General features: G+C 36.7%; 2 protein-coding genes across 2 annotated transcripts; both read right to left on the minus strand.

Annotated features, from left to right (window-relative positions):
• Positions 1–551: 551 nt before the first annotated feature.
• On the minus strand, positions 552–1,490 carry LOC105532999 (olfactory receptor 52J3-like). The gene has a single exon (XM_011971338.1). The coding sequence runs from the start codon at positions 1,488–1,490 to the stop codon at positions 552–554; it is 939 nt and encodes a 312-aa protein (XP_011826728.1).
• A 15,498-nt stretch (positions 1,491–16,988) lies between these two features.
• Positions 16,989–17,930, minus strand: LOC105533000 (olfactory receptor 51G2-like). The gene has a single exon (XM_011971339.1). It carries the CDS (start codon positions 17,928–17,930, stop codon positions 16,989–16,991), a length of 942 nt encoding a protein of 313 aa, XP_011826729.1.
• Between the last annotated feature and the right edge of the window lie 539 nt (positions 17,931–18,469).

Below are 18,469 nucleotides of genomic sequence, written 5' to 3' on the forward strand. Positions count from 1 at the left end.
AGGGCAGATGTTTGTGTTAGTTTTGTTTCTTGATTTATCCCATGCAGTTATAATTATTCAAAAGATAAAACAAATACAATATGAATGTGAATTAAATTTGTAATCAAATACAGGAAGGAAGGAAGGGAAAGAAGGAAGGAAGGGAGGGAGGGAGGGAGGAAGAAAGAAAATGAATGACACAGTTTACAGGGTTAAATTTCCAATGCCACATATTTCTAATCACTGATCATAAAAGACTCAGTATAGTATCTTCTTTCCCCCCAAAAGAAGCAACCTTTTGCAATCGAGGGTTCTGCTTGAAGTTATGTAGGCGAGGCAGCACAGCTGTTTCCCAGGATATCCTTCCCAGAATAGTTGTCAGTCTTTGAACTTGAGGTACCACAGAAGTTTCTGCCACTGTTAAAATCCATGAGTCAGCATTCAGGAACAAACCAACTTGTACTGCAAGTTGGCAGGAATAAGGTAAGGATCAGGAGATATTCCTTAAAGCAAGAACATGTCAGTCTTCATAGGAGGATCAAAGTCCTTAGTAAAAGAACGTGATAAGAGCCTTATCTTTTAGTAAGTACATAGATCACTCGCTCTCGTATCCATTTGGTCCTCACCCCATAAATGATGGGGTTGAGAGAGGGTGGGACAACCAAATAGAGATTAGCAACAAGAATGTGAATGTAATGTGGAATGCTGTGTCCAAATCGATGAGTAAGGAAAGAGAAGACTGAGGGGATATAGAAAACACAAATGACCCCAACGTGAGAGCCACATGTGCTTAGGGCTTTTAGCCGAGCATCATGTGATGGGAGGCGGAAGACAGCACGGAGAACATAAACATATGAGATGACAATAAGGACCAGGTTCAGGAGAAAGAGGGAGACCACAAAGAGTCCATAGATAGCATTGACACGGATGTTTCCACAGGACAATTTTGCAATGCCCATGTGCTCACAGTAGGAATGGGCTATTACATGAGCCTGACAAAATGGTAAACGGTAGACGAGATAGATTATGGGGAGTGTAAACACAACTGGACGAATTACAATGCACATAGTGATGCCCACCAGCACCCGGGATGTCAAGATGTTTGTGTAGTGAAGTGGATTGCAGATGGCCATGTAACGGTCAAAGGCCATGGCCACCAGGACCTCAGCCTCCATGCCAGTGAAGGCATGGATCAGAAACATCTGGGCCACACAAGCTCCAAAGTTAATCTCATGAGCATCAAACCAGAAGATGCCCAGCATGCGAGGCACACAGGTTGTAGAAAGGGCCAAATCAGTTGTGGAAAGGATAGCCAGAAAGTATAACATGGGCTCCTGGAGAGTCTGTTCTGCCTTGATGACTAGCAGAATGGTAGCATTGCCCAGCAAAGCCACAAGGTAAACAGAGCAGAAAGGCAGGGAGATCCACATATGGACGTCTTCCAGACCTGGGATTCCAACAAGAAAAAATGTGGCTGGGTGAAAAGTGCTCCTGTTGCCATGGTATACCATCCTGCACTGCGTTGTTCTGAAGAGGTGAAGCTCATTCTTCTTTTGGGGGAAAAACAAAGGGGAAAGAGAGAGAGAAAGAGAAAGATCAGATGAAGCTAGCATAGCACAGCAGCCAGCATAGCAGCAGCTAGCATATTAGTTGCTAGCATCAATTTCTAGCTCTGTGCTTCAGCACAGAATTGAATTCACATTTACTATGCAAGCAGGCGTGTTCAGAAGCTCCTGTACTGAGTCATTGCCTTAGCCATTTATACAGACCAGGGCATGGTGAAATTCAGAATTTTCATTCTGCTTGTTGATTGGGTACTAATTCTATATATGGAGATTTGCAACAACCTTATTGAGGATTTCTAATAATACTTTCCACTCACTTTGAAAGTGAATAATACATGATTTTACTCTGGGAATTCATCCTCTGTTGGGTAACATTGGAAATATCAAGACAGCACATGGGGTCATGTGAATACAACACACAGACCCTCAAAGTGTCATTAAGTGATTCATAAGAAAGTGAATAATAAGACTTCATGTACATAGGCACTTTCACAATAAAAACCTAAATTATTTTTTAGACTGGCCTTGAGATACCTATATAAAAACTCTGAACCAAGCCCAGTAGCCTCTCAGACACTGAATCAGACTGTAAGAAACATCAATTTCTCAGAAAAGTACTTGTTCCTGTGATGCCTGGCCAGAATTAGACATAGTAATTGTTTATGACCTACAGGCTTAGGATTTTCAGATGGGAAAAGGATAAGAAGGCTGTTTAATGCCATTTTCACACTTTTGTTTTTTATCTATAGCACACCAGGTATTCTTAGAACACCTGTTAATTTTACCTTTGCTAACTTTTCCTCTACTATGGAGCCAATACTTATTTGCCACTCCTTCTACCAGTTCAAGACACTGGATATGTGGGTAGAAGACAACGCGGACAATCTCAGATGGTATTTGTGCTGGAGAAATTTTTGTATTTTTGTTTGTTTGTTTGTTTGTTTTGTAGTTCTCTTGGATAGCATTGTGTCAGCCGAAAAACAATCAACTTTTGCAATAGTCTAAAAACAATGAAGAAAAATACTTAAGTAATACCTTTAAAATGCTGCAAATAAACCAAGTCACTCAAAATGAGCTAAGGAGGCTTGTCCTGGGGTCTTTGGTACAGCAGTTGTAATTCAAAATAAAGTTAAAAGATCCTTACTTTCATCTTTGGCATAGTTTCACTTTCTAATCTTTTTTAATTATCTTTTTTTAATACAGTAAATATATCAAGGCAAAAATAACTTTTTTGAGGTGAAGCTCCTTCTTCTTTTGGGGGAAAAACAAAGGGGAAAAAGAGAGAGAAAGAGAAAGAGAAAAATCAGATGAAGCATTGCTAGCATAGCGTAGCAGCCAGCGTAGCAGTTGCTGGCATCAATTTCTAGCTCTGTGTTTAAGCACGGAATTGAAGAGTAAAACTCTTCATGCTTTTGAGATTTTTCCAACACAGAGAAAACAAGTGCAGCAAAGTACACTGACTCTTATTGTGTTGTGTAAAAACATTGATATTCTGGACAATTAAAATATAATTGCTCAGCAGAAAGATAATGACAGCACCTAGGCTATAGACTTAAGGATTAAATCTAGGTGCCCACTCTCAAAAGCAGGTCTCCACTACCCTTATTTTTTCCTACTACCATAGAAACTGATTTAACCTAATGCAATTGGTAGGACGACATTTTAACTTGGATATTCATGACAGATTTCACACATAATTTCTAAAATTTAGAACATAATTTATACATATTTTAGGCATCTATTATTTAATGCATACATAATATGTTTATATATTACAATTTCATACATTACATATAAAAACAATATACAACTTTTTTCCCTGCCTGGTGCAGGTCAGCCACATAGTCCAGTTCTCAGTGTGCACTGCCCGTGTATCTCTCCATGCACTGCCGCACCTGCTCACCAGAAATCAGCAGCTGATTCACCTCATTCTTCCATAGGAATCAACACCTACACTTAACACTGGGCAGCACAGTACTTAGTCCCTTTTCTGAGTAGCACTTGGAAGGTGTGCTAATATTAGGTTTCTAGCACCTCAGGGATATTATAAGAATACATCTAATTTTAGTCTGTACTTTAGACAGAGCTCTGGAATTGAGTCCTCAGAGACTGCTCACTAACTCCTGGGTGCTGCTCTAGAAACACAGAAAAGCTGAAGGAACATAGAAGCAAGCTGAAGTGTATGTAATACAATTTCAAGAAGTGGGACTAAAGCACTGTCTCACTGTCATTTATACTTGATACATGTAACAACAGATAATTGCATCTCTACCTAATTGTGAATATGTGACCCAATTCTGTAGGCCTGTTTCATACAGAATAAACTGGCTAAATTCCTCTCCAACATTTTGACTAATATAGTAGGCTTTTTGACTTAAACTATTTCTCTTCACTGATGGTTTTTTCAGACCAAATATAATTGACTTGAATTTCTCTAATTAGCATAAAAACACAAAGTCATTATCTTTTGTCCATTGTGTTTTCTATACATGAATTCTCAAAACCAACACCACCAAAATTTTACATATACAACTTTTAAAACTCCTATTAATACATACCTAAAATTTCAATCCTGGAGTCTGATTGCTGGTGTACAAATACTGCCTTGTCACAACCAAGCTGTAAGATTGTAAATGACTTATGTATCATTTCTACATCTCAGTTTCCTTATCCATAAAGGGGAATAATAATAGTTTCCTTCATTGGGTAGATTTGAGATACAATTTTTTCTGAGGCATTTAGAACTTTGTCTTATACACAGTAAATCATCGGTTATAGTAACTTTTAAGCTATTGTTATTGTTAATTTATATTTTAGCTCTAAAGGAAAACTTCATGGATGTGATTATTGCAAAACAAATTGAGGAAATTTATACTGCCAATTATGTAGCCATTTTTCTTCTTAACTATGACAATATGAAACATGTTCTCTCTAATCTTAGACTCAAATATGTGTGTGTGTGTGTGTGTGCGTGTGTGTAGTTCCTATTAGAATGTGGTTATTTGGAGTGAAAAATTATATCTCTTTATTACACAGTTGAGGTTTCTGAGAACCTCCTTAAGACAGCACTACTTAAGCAAATAAGGCATTGAATTAAAAGCATGTGAAGTAATATTCTTTATCTGGCCTTGTCTGTCTTCTCCATTATTCCATACCAATATTTCATTAATGTCATCTCCTCCAAATTTACAATTTTTGCATTCCTGTATATATACAATGATATATTCTCTGGGGTCCGATCGGGTCTTCACATCTAATTAAAATTAATCTTAAGACATTTACTCAGAGGTGCATTTTTTTCTGTGTGTGAATGAAGAAGCATCTGAAGTTGAGAGCTGCTAAAATATCCTGGAAACAAGTGGGGAGCTAACCTTAAGAGCAAGATGAGATACAGAATTTTAACACCAAATATTAAAACAAAATTGATCCTCATTACATGGTTTAGTTATACAAACAACTCTTATATAAAACTGAACCAACATCTTTAATGCTGTGAGAGTCAATTAATTTCCTTTGAATGTCTATATTATCTTTTCAAAATATATAATATAAATTATCCCGACAGATACAGATTTAATTTTTTTCTTGGACACATCCCTCACAGTGGCACCAGTTCTATAGTTCTACTCTGAACTGGTTGCACTTATGGGTCTTGCTGAGAATACCTTTTATTACTCTTTGGTTTTGGAGCCATTGTTCCTCAAACCTCCTATCTTCCTATTTTACAGATAACCTTGCAATTTTTCTGGAACAAATCTTTAAGTAAGTTCTGATGAATGGGAGGTACAGTTTCAAAACTTTGTGTGACTAAAGAGTGCTTTGCCCTTAACCTCTATTAATATTAGCATTATTATTAGTTGAATTGTATCCCCTGAAAATGTATATGTTAAAGTCCTAAACCCTCATTACCTCACAAAGTGACCTTACTTGGATTCTTTTTTTTTTTTTTTTTTTGATATTGTTGTTGTTGTTTTATTTTGTGGTGAGGACACTTAACATGTGGTCTGCCCTCAACAAATTTTGAACTTCACACTGCTATATTGTTAACTACAGACATTAAAATTATTCATCTATCATAACTGCAACTTTGTACTCACTAAGCAACAAGTTCCCATTTTCTCCAGACCCTTAACTTCTGGAAACCATTATTGCCTTATTTGCTTCTATGAGTTTCACTAGTATAAAAACTTCATTTAAAGTAGAATCATGCCACGTTTGTCCTTCTGTAACTGGATTATTTCAGTTTGTGTAAGACCCTCATGTTGTTGCAAACAGCGAAATTTCCTTTTTTAAGGTTAAATAATATTCTATGCATATACCACAATTTCTTTAAAATCAATAAAATAAAAGTTAAATAAAATGGAGAAAATTGACAAAGTAGAAAGTTTGTTCTTTGAATAGCTTAATAAATCTGTAAAATTTTTAACAGAACTGATCATGAAAAAAGAGAGAAAACACAAAGTTTATACTGCTAATGCAAGTAGGAGCCATCACTACAGATCTTACACACATTTACATTTTAAACTGTATTACAGTGAGTACAATGCGGAATTTTTTTGCATTACACTATATATCATAGTTTAAATGACATATTGTTTCTAAATATACCTTTAGAATTTAAACAAGGACAAAATTAGATCATTGTTCAACTAAATATTTAATTCATAATTTTTTAAAAATCACTCAAAAAGTCTTCAATCTGAAAGAGTGTCATTTGCAATTTTACCTCAACATTTACAAAGGAGCTAATACCAATACAGTACAAATTCTTTGAGATCATAGAGTATTTCCCAAATGGTTTCATGAGTGATAACTAAACCAGTCAATTATATTCTGAGGAAAGGTAATTAAAGACTAACATGTCTTATAAGCACAGATACAAATATCCTTAAAAATTATCAAATAGAATACAGTGATGTATCAAGAGAATGACACATTGCAAACAAGGGAAGGCTACTCTAGTACATAATTTGTTTTAAAAAATTATAGATGTACTTCTTCACACTGCCAAAAGTAGAAAAAAAGATCACCTTAATATACAAAATTTAAATATTTTTATCATCTTAATAAAATTTTTATACTAACATTTTACTTTTGATTTTTTGGTATATTGTAGGTGTATATTTTTATATATATTTGGATACAGGCATACAATGCATAACAATCACATCATGGTAAATGGAGTATGCATCACCTCAAGCATTTATCATTTATTTGTGTTACAAACGTTCCAATTATTTTATTTACTTTTAAGTGTATAATAAATAATTGTTGACTGTAATCATTTTGTTGTGCTATGAAATACTAGATCTTATTCATTCTAACTATAATTTTGTAGCCATTAACCATTTCCACTCCCTCCACCACTACTATTTTGTAAGATTTCTGAGTAAACTAGAAACAGATGGTAACTACCCTAATTTTACAGATATACATAAAAATAATACAGCTAACATTATATTAATGAAAACATATTCAATATTCCTCCTGTAAAGTCAAGTCAAAGATGTCTTATAAATACTTCTATTCAGAACTGCGCTAGATGCCCAAAAAAGTGTAATACAGTAAGAAAAATTATAGGAAAAAAGATGAGAATTTGAAAGAATAAAGTAAAAGTGTCTCTATTTACTTATATGATTGTATATATGATATTCAAAATGCATATGTATTTTTTAAAATCTGAGTAGTATTCAAAAATACATTGAACTTTAATATTCTTAAAAACAATGTAGAAATTAATTTGAAAATATAATTTACCAAGTAATCGCAGGTATATACTTGAGGTATTGCTCCTCACAAGAGGGCATCAACTGCAGGGATCTGCCCGCAGACCCTGACCCAAAGGATGGATGAATAAAATGTACATTGACGCACAGATAATCTGTTATGCCAGTCCTGCTAAGTGTCCAACCACCTGCACACCAAGAGAGGTTTGCCACTGCATCTGGCAAACTGCAGGTTTGCCACTGCAGTTTAGAAGCTCGCATTCCAGGCATTTATTTAGTATACAATTAACAACAGAAGCTCTGAGTCAACACACTCGTGGATAATTAACATGGTTAAGAGAGTAGTTTTAGGAATGATTAAAACTCAGGTAGGGTGGTTTAAAGTAAATACCATTAGGGGGCAATTTCCCTGGTTGACCTCCCACGGAGAGGGCTATCTGGCTCAAAGATTAGTTCATGGAGGTAGGGTAAACAGACTTAACTGGGGAAGCTTCTAGGTCCCTGTCCCTAGTATTTACCCTATGACCTAATGCTCTAAGGTAAGAACCAGCTGCCTTCAGCCTGTTTGATTATTACAAGCTATGTAACCTTTTGGCCTTCCAAAAAGGTTTCTGACTATTCCTTATAACGTTCCCTAATATTTCCCTTTAATATTTCTGCCAGCATCCTGAGTGAATCCCAGCATATACCCAAATGAATATAAAGTGTTCTACCATAAAGACACATGCACATGTGTACATTGCAGCAGTATTCACGATAGCAAAGAATGGAATCAGCCTAAATGCCCATCAATGGTAGATGGATAAAGAAAATGTGCTACATACACACTATAGAATACTGTGTAGTCATAAAAAAGAATGAGATTATGTCCTTTCCAGCAACATGGATGAAGATGGAGTCCATTATCCTAAGCAAGCTAACACAGAAACAGAAAACCAAATAACAAACGTTCTCATTTAAAAGTTGGAGCTAAACATTGAGTGCATATGAACACCAAGAAAGTAACAAGAGACACTTGAGTTTACCTAAAGGTAGAGTGAGGGAGGAGGGTGAGGATTGAAAACCTACTTATTGGGTACTATGCTTATTACCTGGGTGGTGAAATAATCTGTACACCACAGCCCTGTGACATACAATTTACCTATTTAACAAACCTGTACATATATTCCCAAATATAAAATGAGACTTAAAAATAAATTAAACTAAAATATAATTTATATAGCATAAAAATCAAATATGTAAAAACTAACCAAATACTTTCAACATATTGACCCTGGAAACATGAGAACATTACAGGGAATTCCAAAAAAATGTAGATAAATAGATGGATATACTATGTCCATTGATTGAATTACTGTGTTCTTAAGATGTCAATCTTCCCAAATTAATTTAGCAGTTCAAAACAATTCTAAAGAAAATCTTGGTAAGTTTTATAGAACTTGACAGCTTGATTGAACGTATAGAATATGACTCATAGAACTGATAGAATTTGACTTATAGATTGAACTTACAGAATTTGGTAACTTGATGTGGAATGCAAAGATCTAGAGTACTCAAGGCAGCTTTGAAAGAAATAAAAGATAATATCATGATTTATTCATTTATTTTGTTTTTTTGTTGTTTTTGTTTTTGTTTTTGTTTTTGAGACAGAGTCTTGCTCTGTTGCCTAGGCTGGAGTGCAGCAGTGCCACCTTGGCTCACTGCAACTTCTGCCTCTTGGGTTCAAATGATTCTCCCACCTCAGCCTCCAGAGTAGCTGGGACTACAGATTTGCACCACCATACCCTGCTAATCTTTGCATTTTTAATAGAGATGGGGTTTCACCGTGTTGGCCAGGTTGGTCTTGAACTCCTGACGTTAAATGATCCACCCGCCTTGGCCTCCCAAATTGCTAGGATTACAGGCATGAGCCACCATGCCCTACCTCTGCCAGGTTTTAGTATCAAAATAGTCCTATCCTCATAGAATGAGTTGGGGAGCAGTCCCTCCTCCTCAACTCTTTGGAGTAGTTTCAGTAGGAATGATACCACCTCTTTTTTGTACATATTGTAGAATTCTGCTGTTAATCCATCTGGTCCTGGGTTTTTTGGGGGTTGGTAAGCTATTTTTTACCCACTCAATTTTCAAGCTCTTTATTGATCTGTTCAAGGAATCAATTATTCCTGACTCAGTATTGGAAGGGTATAGGTATCTAGGAATTTATCTTTCTCTTCTAGGTTTTCTAGTTGTGTGCATAGAGGTGTTCATAGTAGCTTCTGATGTTTACTTTTATTTCCATGGAGTCAATGGTAGCATCCCCTGTGTCATTTCTAACTATGTTTATTTGGATCTTCCCTTTTTCTTCATTAGTCTAGCTAGTGGCCTATTTTATTAATTAAACAAAAAGACAAATCCTGGATTCATTGATCTTTTGAATGGTTTATCATGTCTCAATTTCCTTCAGTTCAGCTCTGATTTTGATTATTTCTTATCTTCCACTAGCTTTGGGGTTCGTTTACTCATGGTTCTTTAATTCTTTCAGTTGTGATGTTAGGTTATTCATTTGAGATCTTTTTAACTTCTTGATGTGGGCAGTTAGTGCTATACATTTCCTCCTTAATGCTGTCTTAGCTGTATCCCAGAGATTCTGGTATGTTGTATATTTTTTACATTAGTTTCAAAGAACTTCTTGAGTTCTGTCTTAATTTCATTACTCACCCAAAAATCATTCAGGAGCAGATTGTCTAATTTTCATGTAATTGCATGGTTTTGAGCAATTTTTTAGTCTTGACTTGCTTTTATTGCACTGTAGTCCAAAAGGGTGTTTGGTATTATTTTGGTTCTTTTGAATTTTTTTGAGAATTCTTTTATGTCCAATTGTGGTGTTGATTTGAGAGTATGTGCTATGTGGCAATGAGAAGAAGGTATATTATTTTGTTTGTTTTGGGGTGGAGAGTTCTGTAGAGGCCTATCAGATCCATTTGGTCCAATGTTGCATTCAAGTCCTAAAAATCTTTGTTAATTTTCTGCATCAATGATCTATCTAATAATGTCAGTAGAGTGATGCAGTCCCACTGTTATTGTGCAAAAGTCTAAGTCTCTTTGTAATTTTCTAAGAACTTGCTTTATGAATCTGGGTACTCCTGTGTTGGGTGCATGTATATTAAGAAAGGTTAGGTCTTCTTTTTGAATTGAACATTTTATCATTATGTAATGCCTTTCTTTGTCTTTTTTTTTTTTTTTTTTCCAAATCTTTGTTGGTTTAAAGACTATTTTGACTGAAATTAGGTTTGCCACCCTGTCTTTGTTCTGATATCCATTTGCTTGGTAGATTTTCCTCCATCCCTTTATTTTGAGCCTATGGGTGTCATTCCCTGTGAGATGGGTATCTTGAAGACAGCATACCACTGGGTCTTGCTTTTTTTTTTGTGATCCAGCTTGCTAGTCTCTTCCTTTTAAATGGAGCACTTAGCCCACTTACATTCATGGTTAGTATTGATATTTGTGAATTTGTACCAGTCATTGTGTTCTTAGCTGGTCGTTATGCAGGCTTGTTTATGTGTTTGCTGTATAGTGTCACTGGTCTGTGTACTTAAGTGTGTTTTTGTATTGTCTGATACTGAGTTTTGCTTTCTATATTTACTGTTCCTTTTAAGATCTCTCGTAAGGTGGGTCTGTTAATAACAAACTCCCTTCACATTTGCTTATCTGAAAAGGATTTTATTTCTCCTTTCCCAGGAAGATGAGTTTGTCTGGAAATGAAATTCTTGGTTGAAGATGTTTTTCTTTAAGAATGTTGAATATAGGTCCCCAATATCTTCTGGCTTGTAGGGGTTCTGCTGAGCGGTTCACTGTTGGCACAATAGGGGTTCATTTGTAGGTGACCTGCCCTTTCTCTCTAGCTGCCTTTAACATTCTTTCATTTCAGACTTGGAAAATCTGATAATTATGTTTCTTAGGGATAATCTTCTTGTATAGAATCTTGCAAGGATGCTCTGTATTTCCTGAATTTGACTGTTGGCCTCTCTAGTGAGGTCACAGACTTTTTCGTGGATGACAACCTGAAATATATTTTCCACGTTTTTGCTTCCTAGATATCCCTTTCAGGAATGCCAGTGATTTGTAGATTTGGCCTCTTTACATAGTGCCATATTTCTCAGAGGCTCGGAGGCTCAGAGGCTTTGTTCATTTCTTTTCATTCTTTTTTTAAATTTTCTCTAACTGCCTTATTTCAGAGAGCCAGTGTTCAAGTTCTGTGATTCTTTCCTCAACTTGATCTATTATGTTCATAATACTTGTGTTTGCATTATGAAATTCTTGCAATGTGTTTCTCTGCTCTAACAGATCATTTAGGTTTTTTTTAAAAACTGGATGTTTAATCTGTCAGCTCCTGTATTCTTTTATTGTAATTCTTATTTTCCTTGGATTGGGTTTTGCCTTTCTCCTGAATGTTGATGATCTTAATTCCTACCAACATTCAAAATTCTATTTCTGTCATTTTAGCCAATTCGGCCTGGTGAAGGACTCTAGTTGGAGAACATGTGTGATTGTTTAGAGGACATTAGACATTGGCCATTTGAGTAGCTAGAGTTCTCACATTGATTGTTTCCCATCTCTGTTTGTGGGTGTCCCTTTAACTGCAATATAGGCTGAGTACAGTCAGTGTAATTATTTTCTGGATGTTTCCAGAGGATTGAGTCTTTGTGCAGCATCTTCATTTGTAGCATACTTCCTGTCTTTGGTTTTACAGGGTGGTATGTTAGTGAACTATTTTGGTGTTTAAGCTTTGTGTTGTGATCCAGTAGGTGATACTTAGGTGTAATGGTTTCCCCACAGCTGCAACTGTGCTCCTTCTCAATGTTCTGAAAGTGTGGGCTCCTCTTCCACTTGAGTGCTAGCTGTAGATAGCAGCTTGGCACACTGAGGCCGCCCACTGCTGCTCTTGGGTGATCTCAGGGTTTATGCTTCCTCCCAACTTGGAGGCATCAGAGGCAGGGATCTTAGTAGTGGCTGTGGCTGAGGGTCTTTTGCCTGTCTCCTGGAGGCTCCATCCCAGAGAGAAGCAGGTCAGCAATTGCTCAGTGCAATCAGCCTGGGATGGGTGGTCTGTGCCGTGGGCCCAAGCCAGGGGTTTCCTGCCTAGTGATGAGTAGGGGGGATGCTTGGGGTTCATGGGAGATGGACTGGCCTTTTCTCCTTGGGTCAACTGTAGGTTGTTGGAGGTGTGGATAAGGCACTCAGGGTCTTTGCACCTTCATTAGTCTGAGGGTGGCAGGGGTACTATTACTGTGGAGACTGTGGCAGAGAAATTTACATTTGCCCCTGGGAACTCCACCTCCAAGAGATGCAGAGCTGCTGTTACTGGGAGTGTTCAGCTGGTGGGGTGGGGCAGATGCACTGCTGGCATGAGCTTCAGGCTCCACTTGTTGGGGGTCACTGGGAGGAGAGACTGGTGTCTCTATATGGTGACGGTGGTGTGCTGTAAGCTCAGATATAGTCCTAAGACTCTTTGTCTCCTCCCAAGAAACAGGAAAGAAGGGATAGAATCACTGTTGTGGCAGTGGCAGAGGGACTATTAGATGCCTCTGTGAACCTCTCTCCAGGGAAACTCCAAGCCTATCAGTGGGTGTTCTCAGCTGCAGGTGGGGACAATTGTTTTGCAGTCATGAGCTGGGGGCTCTGCCAGGTGAAGAGTGGGGAGTGGGTGTTGCCAGAAAAAAAAGACTGGACTCTCTCCATACAGTGTACTAGTAGTGCCAGCATAGTGAGTAGGCCCTTTGTTTCTTCCCCAGCCCAGGGGATGTTAGGGTGGTATCACTGCAACCATAGTAGTGGAGGGATTGTGGGATGATTCTGGGATTTCCTCCTCAGAGAAATTCTGGTCTGCCACTGATTAAGGTAATCAGGTTGGGGCAGGGTTCTTATTCTGGAGTCCCAGGTCAGGAAGCCTTGCCCAGTGAGGATAGGTGAGAACTAACACCTGCATAGAGAAAAGTCTGGCCACCTTTCTTTGAGGTGTTTGGCTTATGCTGGGGGTCTGGACCTATCCCTGGTCCCCATGGATTCTCCATAGCCTGGATACAGCAAGGGTACAAGATGCAAGACAAAAAAGATGGCAACCCATCCCTCCCAAAAATGTGTGGTGGTAGTTGTGCTAATCCATTTGATTGTAGTAATAATTACTATATATATGCATCTACTAAATCATCACATTGTACGCATGGTGTATGCATAATGCTTGTCAATTATATACGGCTGAAAAAAATTATCTAATTCCACATTTGCTACAAGATACAGCTTTAGAATTAAAGATACAAGCTGACTGAAAGCAAAAAAATGAAAAGTATATATCATGCAAATAGTAACCACAAGAAAGCTGGATTGGCTATTCTAATATCAGACAAAATAGAGTTTAAAACAAAAATAAGTAGTACTGGAGATAAAGTAGGTCATTTTACAGTGATATAAAGGTCAATTCGTCAGGAAAGTATGGGAAAATATAGCAATTATATATGCAGGTATTAACAGAGCAGCAAAACATATGAAACAAAAATGGACATATATGAAGGAAGAAATAATTTGAAAATAATAGTTGAAGAAATTTTTTAAATTTTACTTATTTATTTACTTATTTATTTATTGAGAGACAGGGTATCACTCTTTCACCACAATGGCAGTGGTGCAACTGTAGCTCACTACAGCCTCAAACTCCCAGGCTCAAGGAATTTTCCTGCCTTAGCCTCCTGAGCAGCTGGGACTACAGGCACGTGCTACCATGTCAAGCAATTTTTTAAATTTTTTTTTAAATTTTTTGGTGGAGGCAGGGTCTTGCTATATTGCCCAGCTGGTCTTAAACTCCTAGCTTTATGATTTCCTCCCACTTTGGCCTCCCAAAATGCTGGGATTATAGGCATGAGCCACCATGCCCAGGCCAAAGACTTTAATGGATAGAAATAGATTGTAATAATAGACAAACAATAGATAGAATAACTAGACAGAATATCAACAAGGAAGTAGAAACGTGAACAACACCATATAACACTTCATTCAACAATAGAATACACATTTTCTGTAAGTGCACAGGGAATAATTTCCAGGATAGACCATATGCTACACCATAATAAAATTGCAATACATATAAAAGGACATAAATAATTAATAAATAAATAAGAATAAAGTATATTCTTTGACCACAAAGGGATAAGATTAAAAATCAGTAGCAAAAATCAATTTCAGAAACTCACAAATATGTCAAAAGTAAACACCACACTACCACAATAATCAAAGAAAAAAGGGAAAAACTGTGAGGAAATAATACTTTGACACTTTTATAATTTAAACTTTTACTTTAATAAAAACAGTGGCAAAACATGTCAAAATTCATAGTATGCCTCTAAAGCAGTTCTTACAGTGAAATTTATCATTGCAAATGCTTGTGTTAAGGAAGAATAAAGATATCAAATCAATAATCGAAACTTCTACCTTAAGACTCACAAAAGAAGAGCAAACTACACAAATGGAAGGAAGTAAACTTTAAAGACTAGACCAGAAACTAGTGAAATAGAGGATAGAAAGGCAATTTGGAAAGATAAAATTGACAAACATTTATCCACATTGACCCAGAAAAAAAGGGAAAATCAACTTAAATTACCAGAAAAATTAATTAAGGGAAAGCATTATTACACACATTATAGAAATTAAAAATCCAAAGGAATACTATAAAAATCATATAATACTTAGATAAGATGGAGAAATTCCTAGAAAGATGCTAGTTACTGAAACTGACTTCAGTAAGTAGAAATTCTGAATGAACCTGTACAAATAAAGATATTGAATTAGTAATTTAAAAACAAAAATTACCAAAACAGATGAGTTCAGATTTGGATTATAATCCAAGGTATAAAATAAACACCTGGAAGTCATTATTAATATAAATAAATGATTGAGTTAGAAAAAAGGGAAAAATCTCTCACGCAATAATTTCAAGTAGATAATCTGTCCTCATGGTTTCCACTCTTTCAGTGTAGGCTTTGCAAAGTGACTTCCTTTAAAAAAGTACAGTATGGAAAAAGGGACTTTTAAAAAGAAAAAAGGTTAAGATGACAGTGGAGAAACACGACAAATACTACCCCATTCACATGAATAAAGTCATCATCAACAGTGATGTCATGTTGCTAATATGCATTATTGATATGATGCAATAAAAATGATATTATTCCTCTGTGGTCTTATAACTTACTCTAATAATGAGAAAAGCATCAGAAAAATCCTGATAGAGGAATATTTTACAAACTGCCTATTAGTAGTCCTCAAAAATGCCAAGGCAATTGAAAACAATGAAAGAAGACTGAGAAACTTTTACAGTTAAGAGTAGTCTAAAAACACAGGATGGCTAATGTAATGTTATATCCTAGATTGGATCTTGGAGTACAAGAAGAATATTTGGAGAAAAACTTAAAAAAAAATCTGAATAATATTCATCTGTGGTTAATAAATTACCGTTGTTGGTTCACCAATTGTGAAAAGAATACTCTACTAATGTAAGATGGTAGTAATAGAAGAAATTGAGTGCAGGATGTTAGAGAACTCTGTACCATATTTAAATTTTTCTATAAATTTAAAACAACTGAAAATAAGGTTACTTTAAAAGAAAAGCATGGTTAATAATGCAAAGGAAAATGGAAGTTTAATCAAGATGTGAATGTTGAATTTAGTAACAAGTAGAGCACTAGAACCATCATAAGCTGCAAATCAGTGGAATCATGAAGATGAAAATCAGACCACAGCAGATTCAGGTTTGAGTGGGAGGTGACGAAGTTGAACTAATCAGTATATACAATTCTTTGAGGATACTTTCTTGTGCTATATAAATTAAAAACAGATATTTCAATTGATCATTTTGACTGAAAACAAAGCCTTCTTAGCATAATATCTCAAAATTTTCTAGTAATTAAAATCTGTATCTACATGAATCTCATAATTAAACGTGAAGAATATAATCACCAAAAAATATGTTAAGCATTTCAGTGCAGAATGCCATTGGGAATACAGAAAAGGATGATAAGGACAGTGTATGTGTGGGAACATGGGAAATAAACTGTATTCCTTCTTGCTCAGCTTATAAGGAACACATTTTAAGATGTAGAATGACTTGAGATTGCCATAAATAATTGAGAAATGTACTGAAAACCCAGGTAGAAAAAATGGACAATAGTCTGGCTCTCATAGTTTGTCTACTCCTCATAGAAAGCCCTCTGTAGATTCCTACATACAAAGTCATCACTGTTTCTGCTTTATTCCAATTGGTCCAATTAATTTGCTCCAACTTTTCTTCTACACTTCTAAAAGTCTGCTAAGTTTTGTTCATTCATCATCCCTTTTTGATACGAGGTTCTCCAGCTGGAAATATTTTTTTTCCCTGAACAGGAGATCAAAACTTGCATTTAAAAATTTCTTGTATTAGGTTAAAAAGTCTAGGAAAACTTTTGAAACCTAAATCTTTCTCAGATATATTGAGGGCCTTCACAGTGTATAATGAATAACTTCACCATAAAATATAACTACACCTTTATTCTGTATATTGAAAATATACAGATTTACAATTATTGAGGTTTACGTCCAGTATCTTAAAGTCAAAATATCATTGGTAATATGTTAATTCTAAATTCAACATTATATGAAATCTTCTCACAAATATAAGGGGAATGGAGGGAAAGATATGTTTCAGAATCTCTGTCATCTACACTTCGTGTTTCTTGAATTTCTTGAGGATTCTGTCACGAATCTGCTTGGTCTTAACACTGTAGACAATGGGGTTCATGAGAGGTGGAACCAGCAAGTAGACATTGGCCATCAGCACATGGACAATTGGGGAAGCATTCTGTCCATAGCGGTGGATCATAGATAGCCCAATCATTGGTGTATAGAAGGTGAGTACAGCACAGATGTGGGAGATGCAAGTATTGAGGGCTCTCACTCTCTCTGCCTTGGAGGCTATACTCAACACTGTGCCCAGGATGAGGACATAGGATAGGAGGAGAAGCACTGAATCAAGTCCCATGGAACAGATGACCACCATGAGGCCATAGATGCTGCTGACTTGACGGTTGGATACAGTTGTCTTTATGAGGTCCTGGTGCAGGCAGAAAGGGTAGGACAGAATATTGACATCATGATATTGAAGCTTCTTCAAGAGGAAGGAAGCTGGAAAGACCAGAGCCAAGGCCCTTCCAGCAATTGCCAACCCAATCCCAATGATTACATCATTGGTTAGGATGGCTGCATAGCGCAAGGGTTCTCGGATTGCTATAAAGCGGTCAAAGGCCATAGCCAAGAGTACAGCTGACTCAATAATTGAGAAAACATGAATGCAGTACATTTGGACCAGACAAGCATTGAAGGAGATCTCCTGCACATGGAACCAGAAGACACTGAACATGGTAGGCAAGGTAGTGGTAGATAGGCCCAGGTCAGTGAATGCCAGCATTGACAGAAAGTAATACATTGGCTGATGGAGGGAAGACTCAATTCTGATAATGAAGAGGATGGTAATGTTCCCGGCAATTGAGGTGGCATAAATCAAGAAGATGGGGAGGGAAATCAAGTCATATCTGCTTTCAAGGCCTGAGAGGCCCATTAGGAGGAAGCGAGGGTATAAGGCAGAACTATTGAAGACAGACATTGTGCTAATGGATGAACCTAGAGTCTAGGTGAGGAAACAAGAATATGGAAAATTAGGGTAAAAGTCAAAATTGTAACAAGAAGCAACACTTTAATTTATGCTGCTGTGTGTTTAATGGTTTTGATCATGTCTGTGTTCATTATATCTAATTACCCCACCTGTTATTTATTATTTTACCGATCTTTTTCTTCACTGTGCATTTATTGAGGTTTTTTGTTTGTTTGTTTGTTTGTTTGTTTGTTTTTTTGGTCTCGCTCTGTCGCCAGGCTAGAGTGCAGTGATGCACTCTTCGCTCACTGCCACCTCCGCCTCCCGGGTTCAAGTGATTCTCCTACCTTAGCTTCCCGAGTAGCTGGAACTACAGACATGTGCCACCACGCTTAGCTAATTTTTATATTTTTAGTAAAGACAAGGTTTCACCATGTTGGCCAGAATGGTCTCAATCTCTTGACTTCATGATCCCCCCCACCTCAGCCTCCCATAGTGCTGGGATTAAAAGATCATTTTTTTAGAGATGGGATCTCACTATGTTACCTAGG

Source organism: Mandrillus leucophaeus, unplaced genomic scaffold (genome assembly GCF_000951045.1).
Source record: "Mandrillus leucophaeus isolate KB7577 unplaced genomic scaffold, Mleu.le_1.0 Scaffold1212, whole genome shotgun sequence".
NCBI lineage: Eukaryota > Metazoa > Chordata > Mammalia > Primates > Cercopithecidae > Mandrillus > Mandrillus leucophaeus.

What these genes read in the sequence shown, in the direction of transcription:
- LOC105532999 (XM_011971338.1), bottom strand. Translation starts at nt 1,490, where the DNA reads ATGGTATACCATGGCAACAGGAGCACTTTTCACCCAGCCACATTTTTT.
- LOC105533000 (XM_011971339.1), bottom strand. Translation starts at nt 17,930, where the DNA reads ATGTCTGTCTTCAATAGTTCTGCCTTATACCCTCGCTTCCTCCTAATG.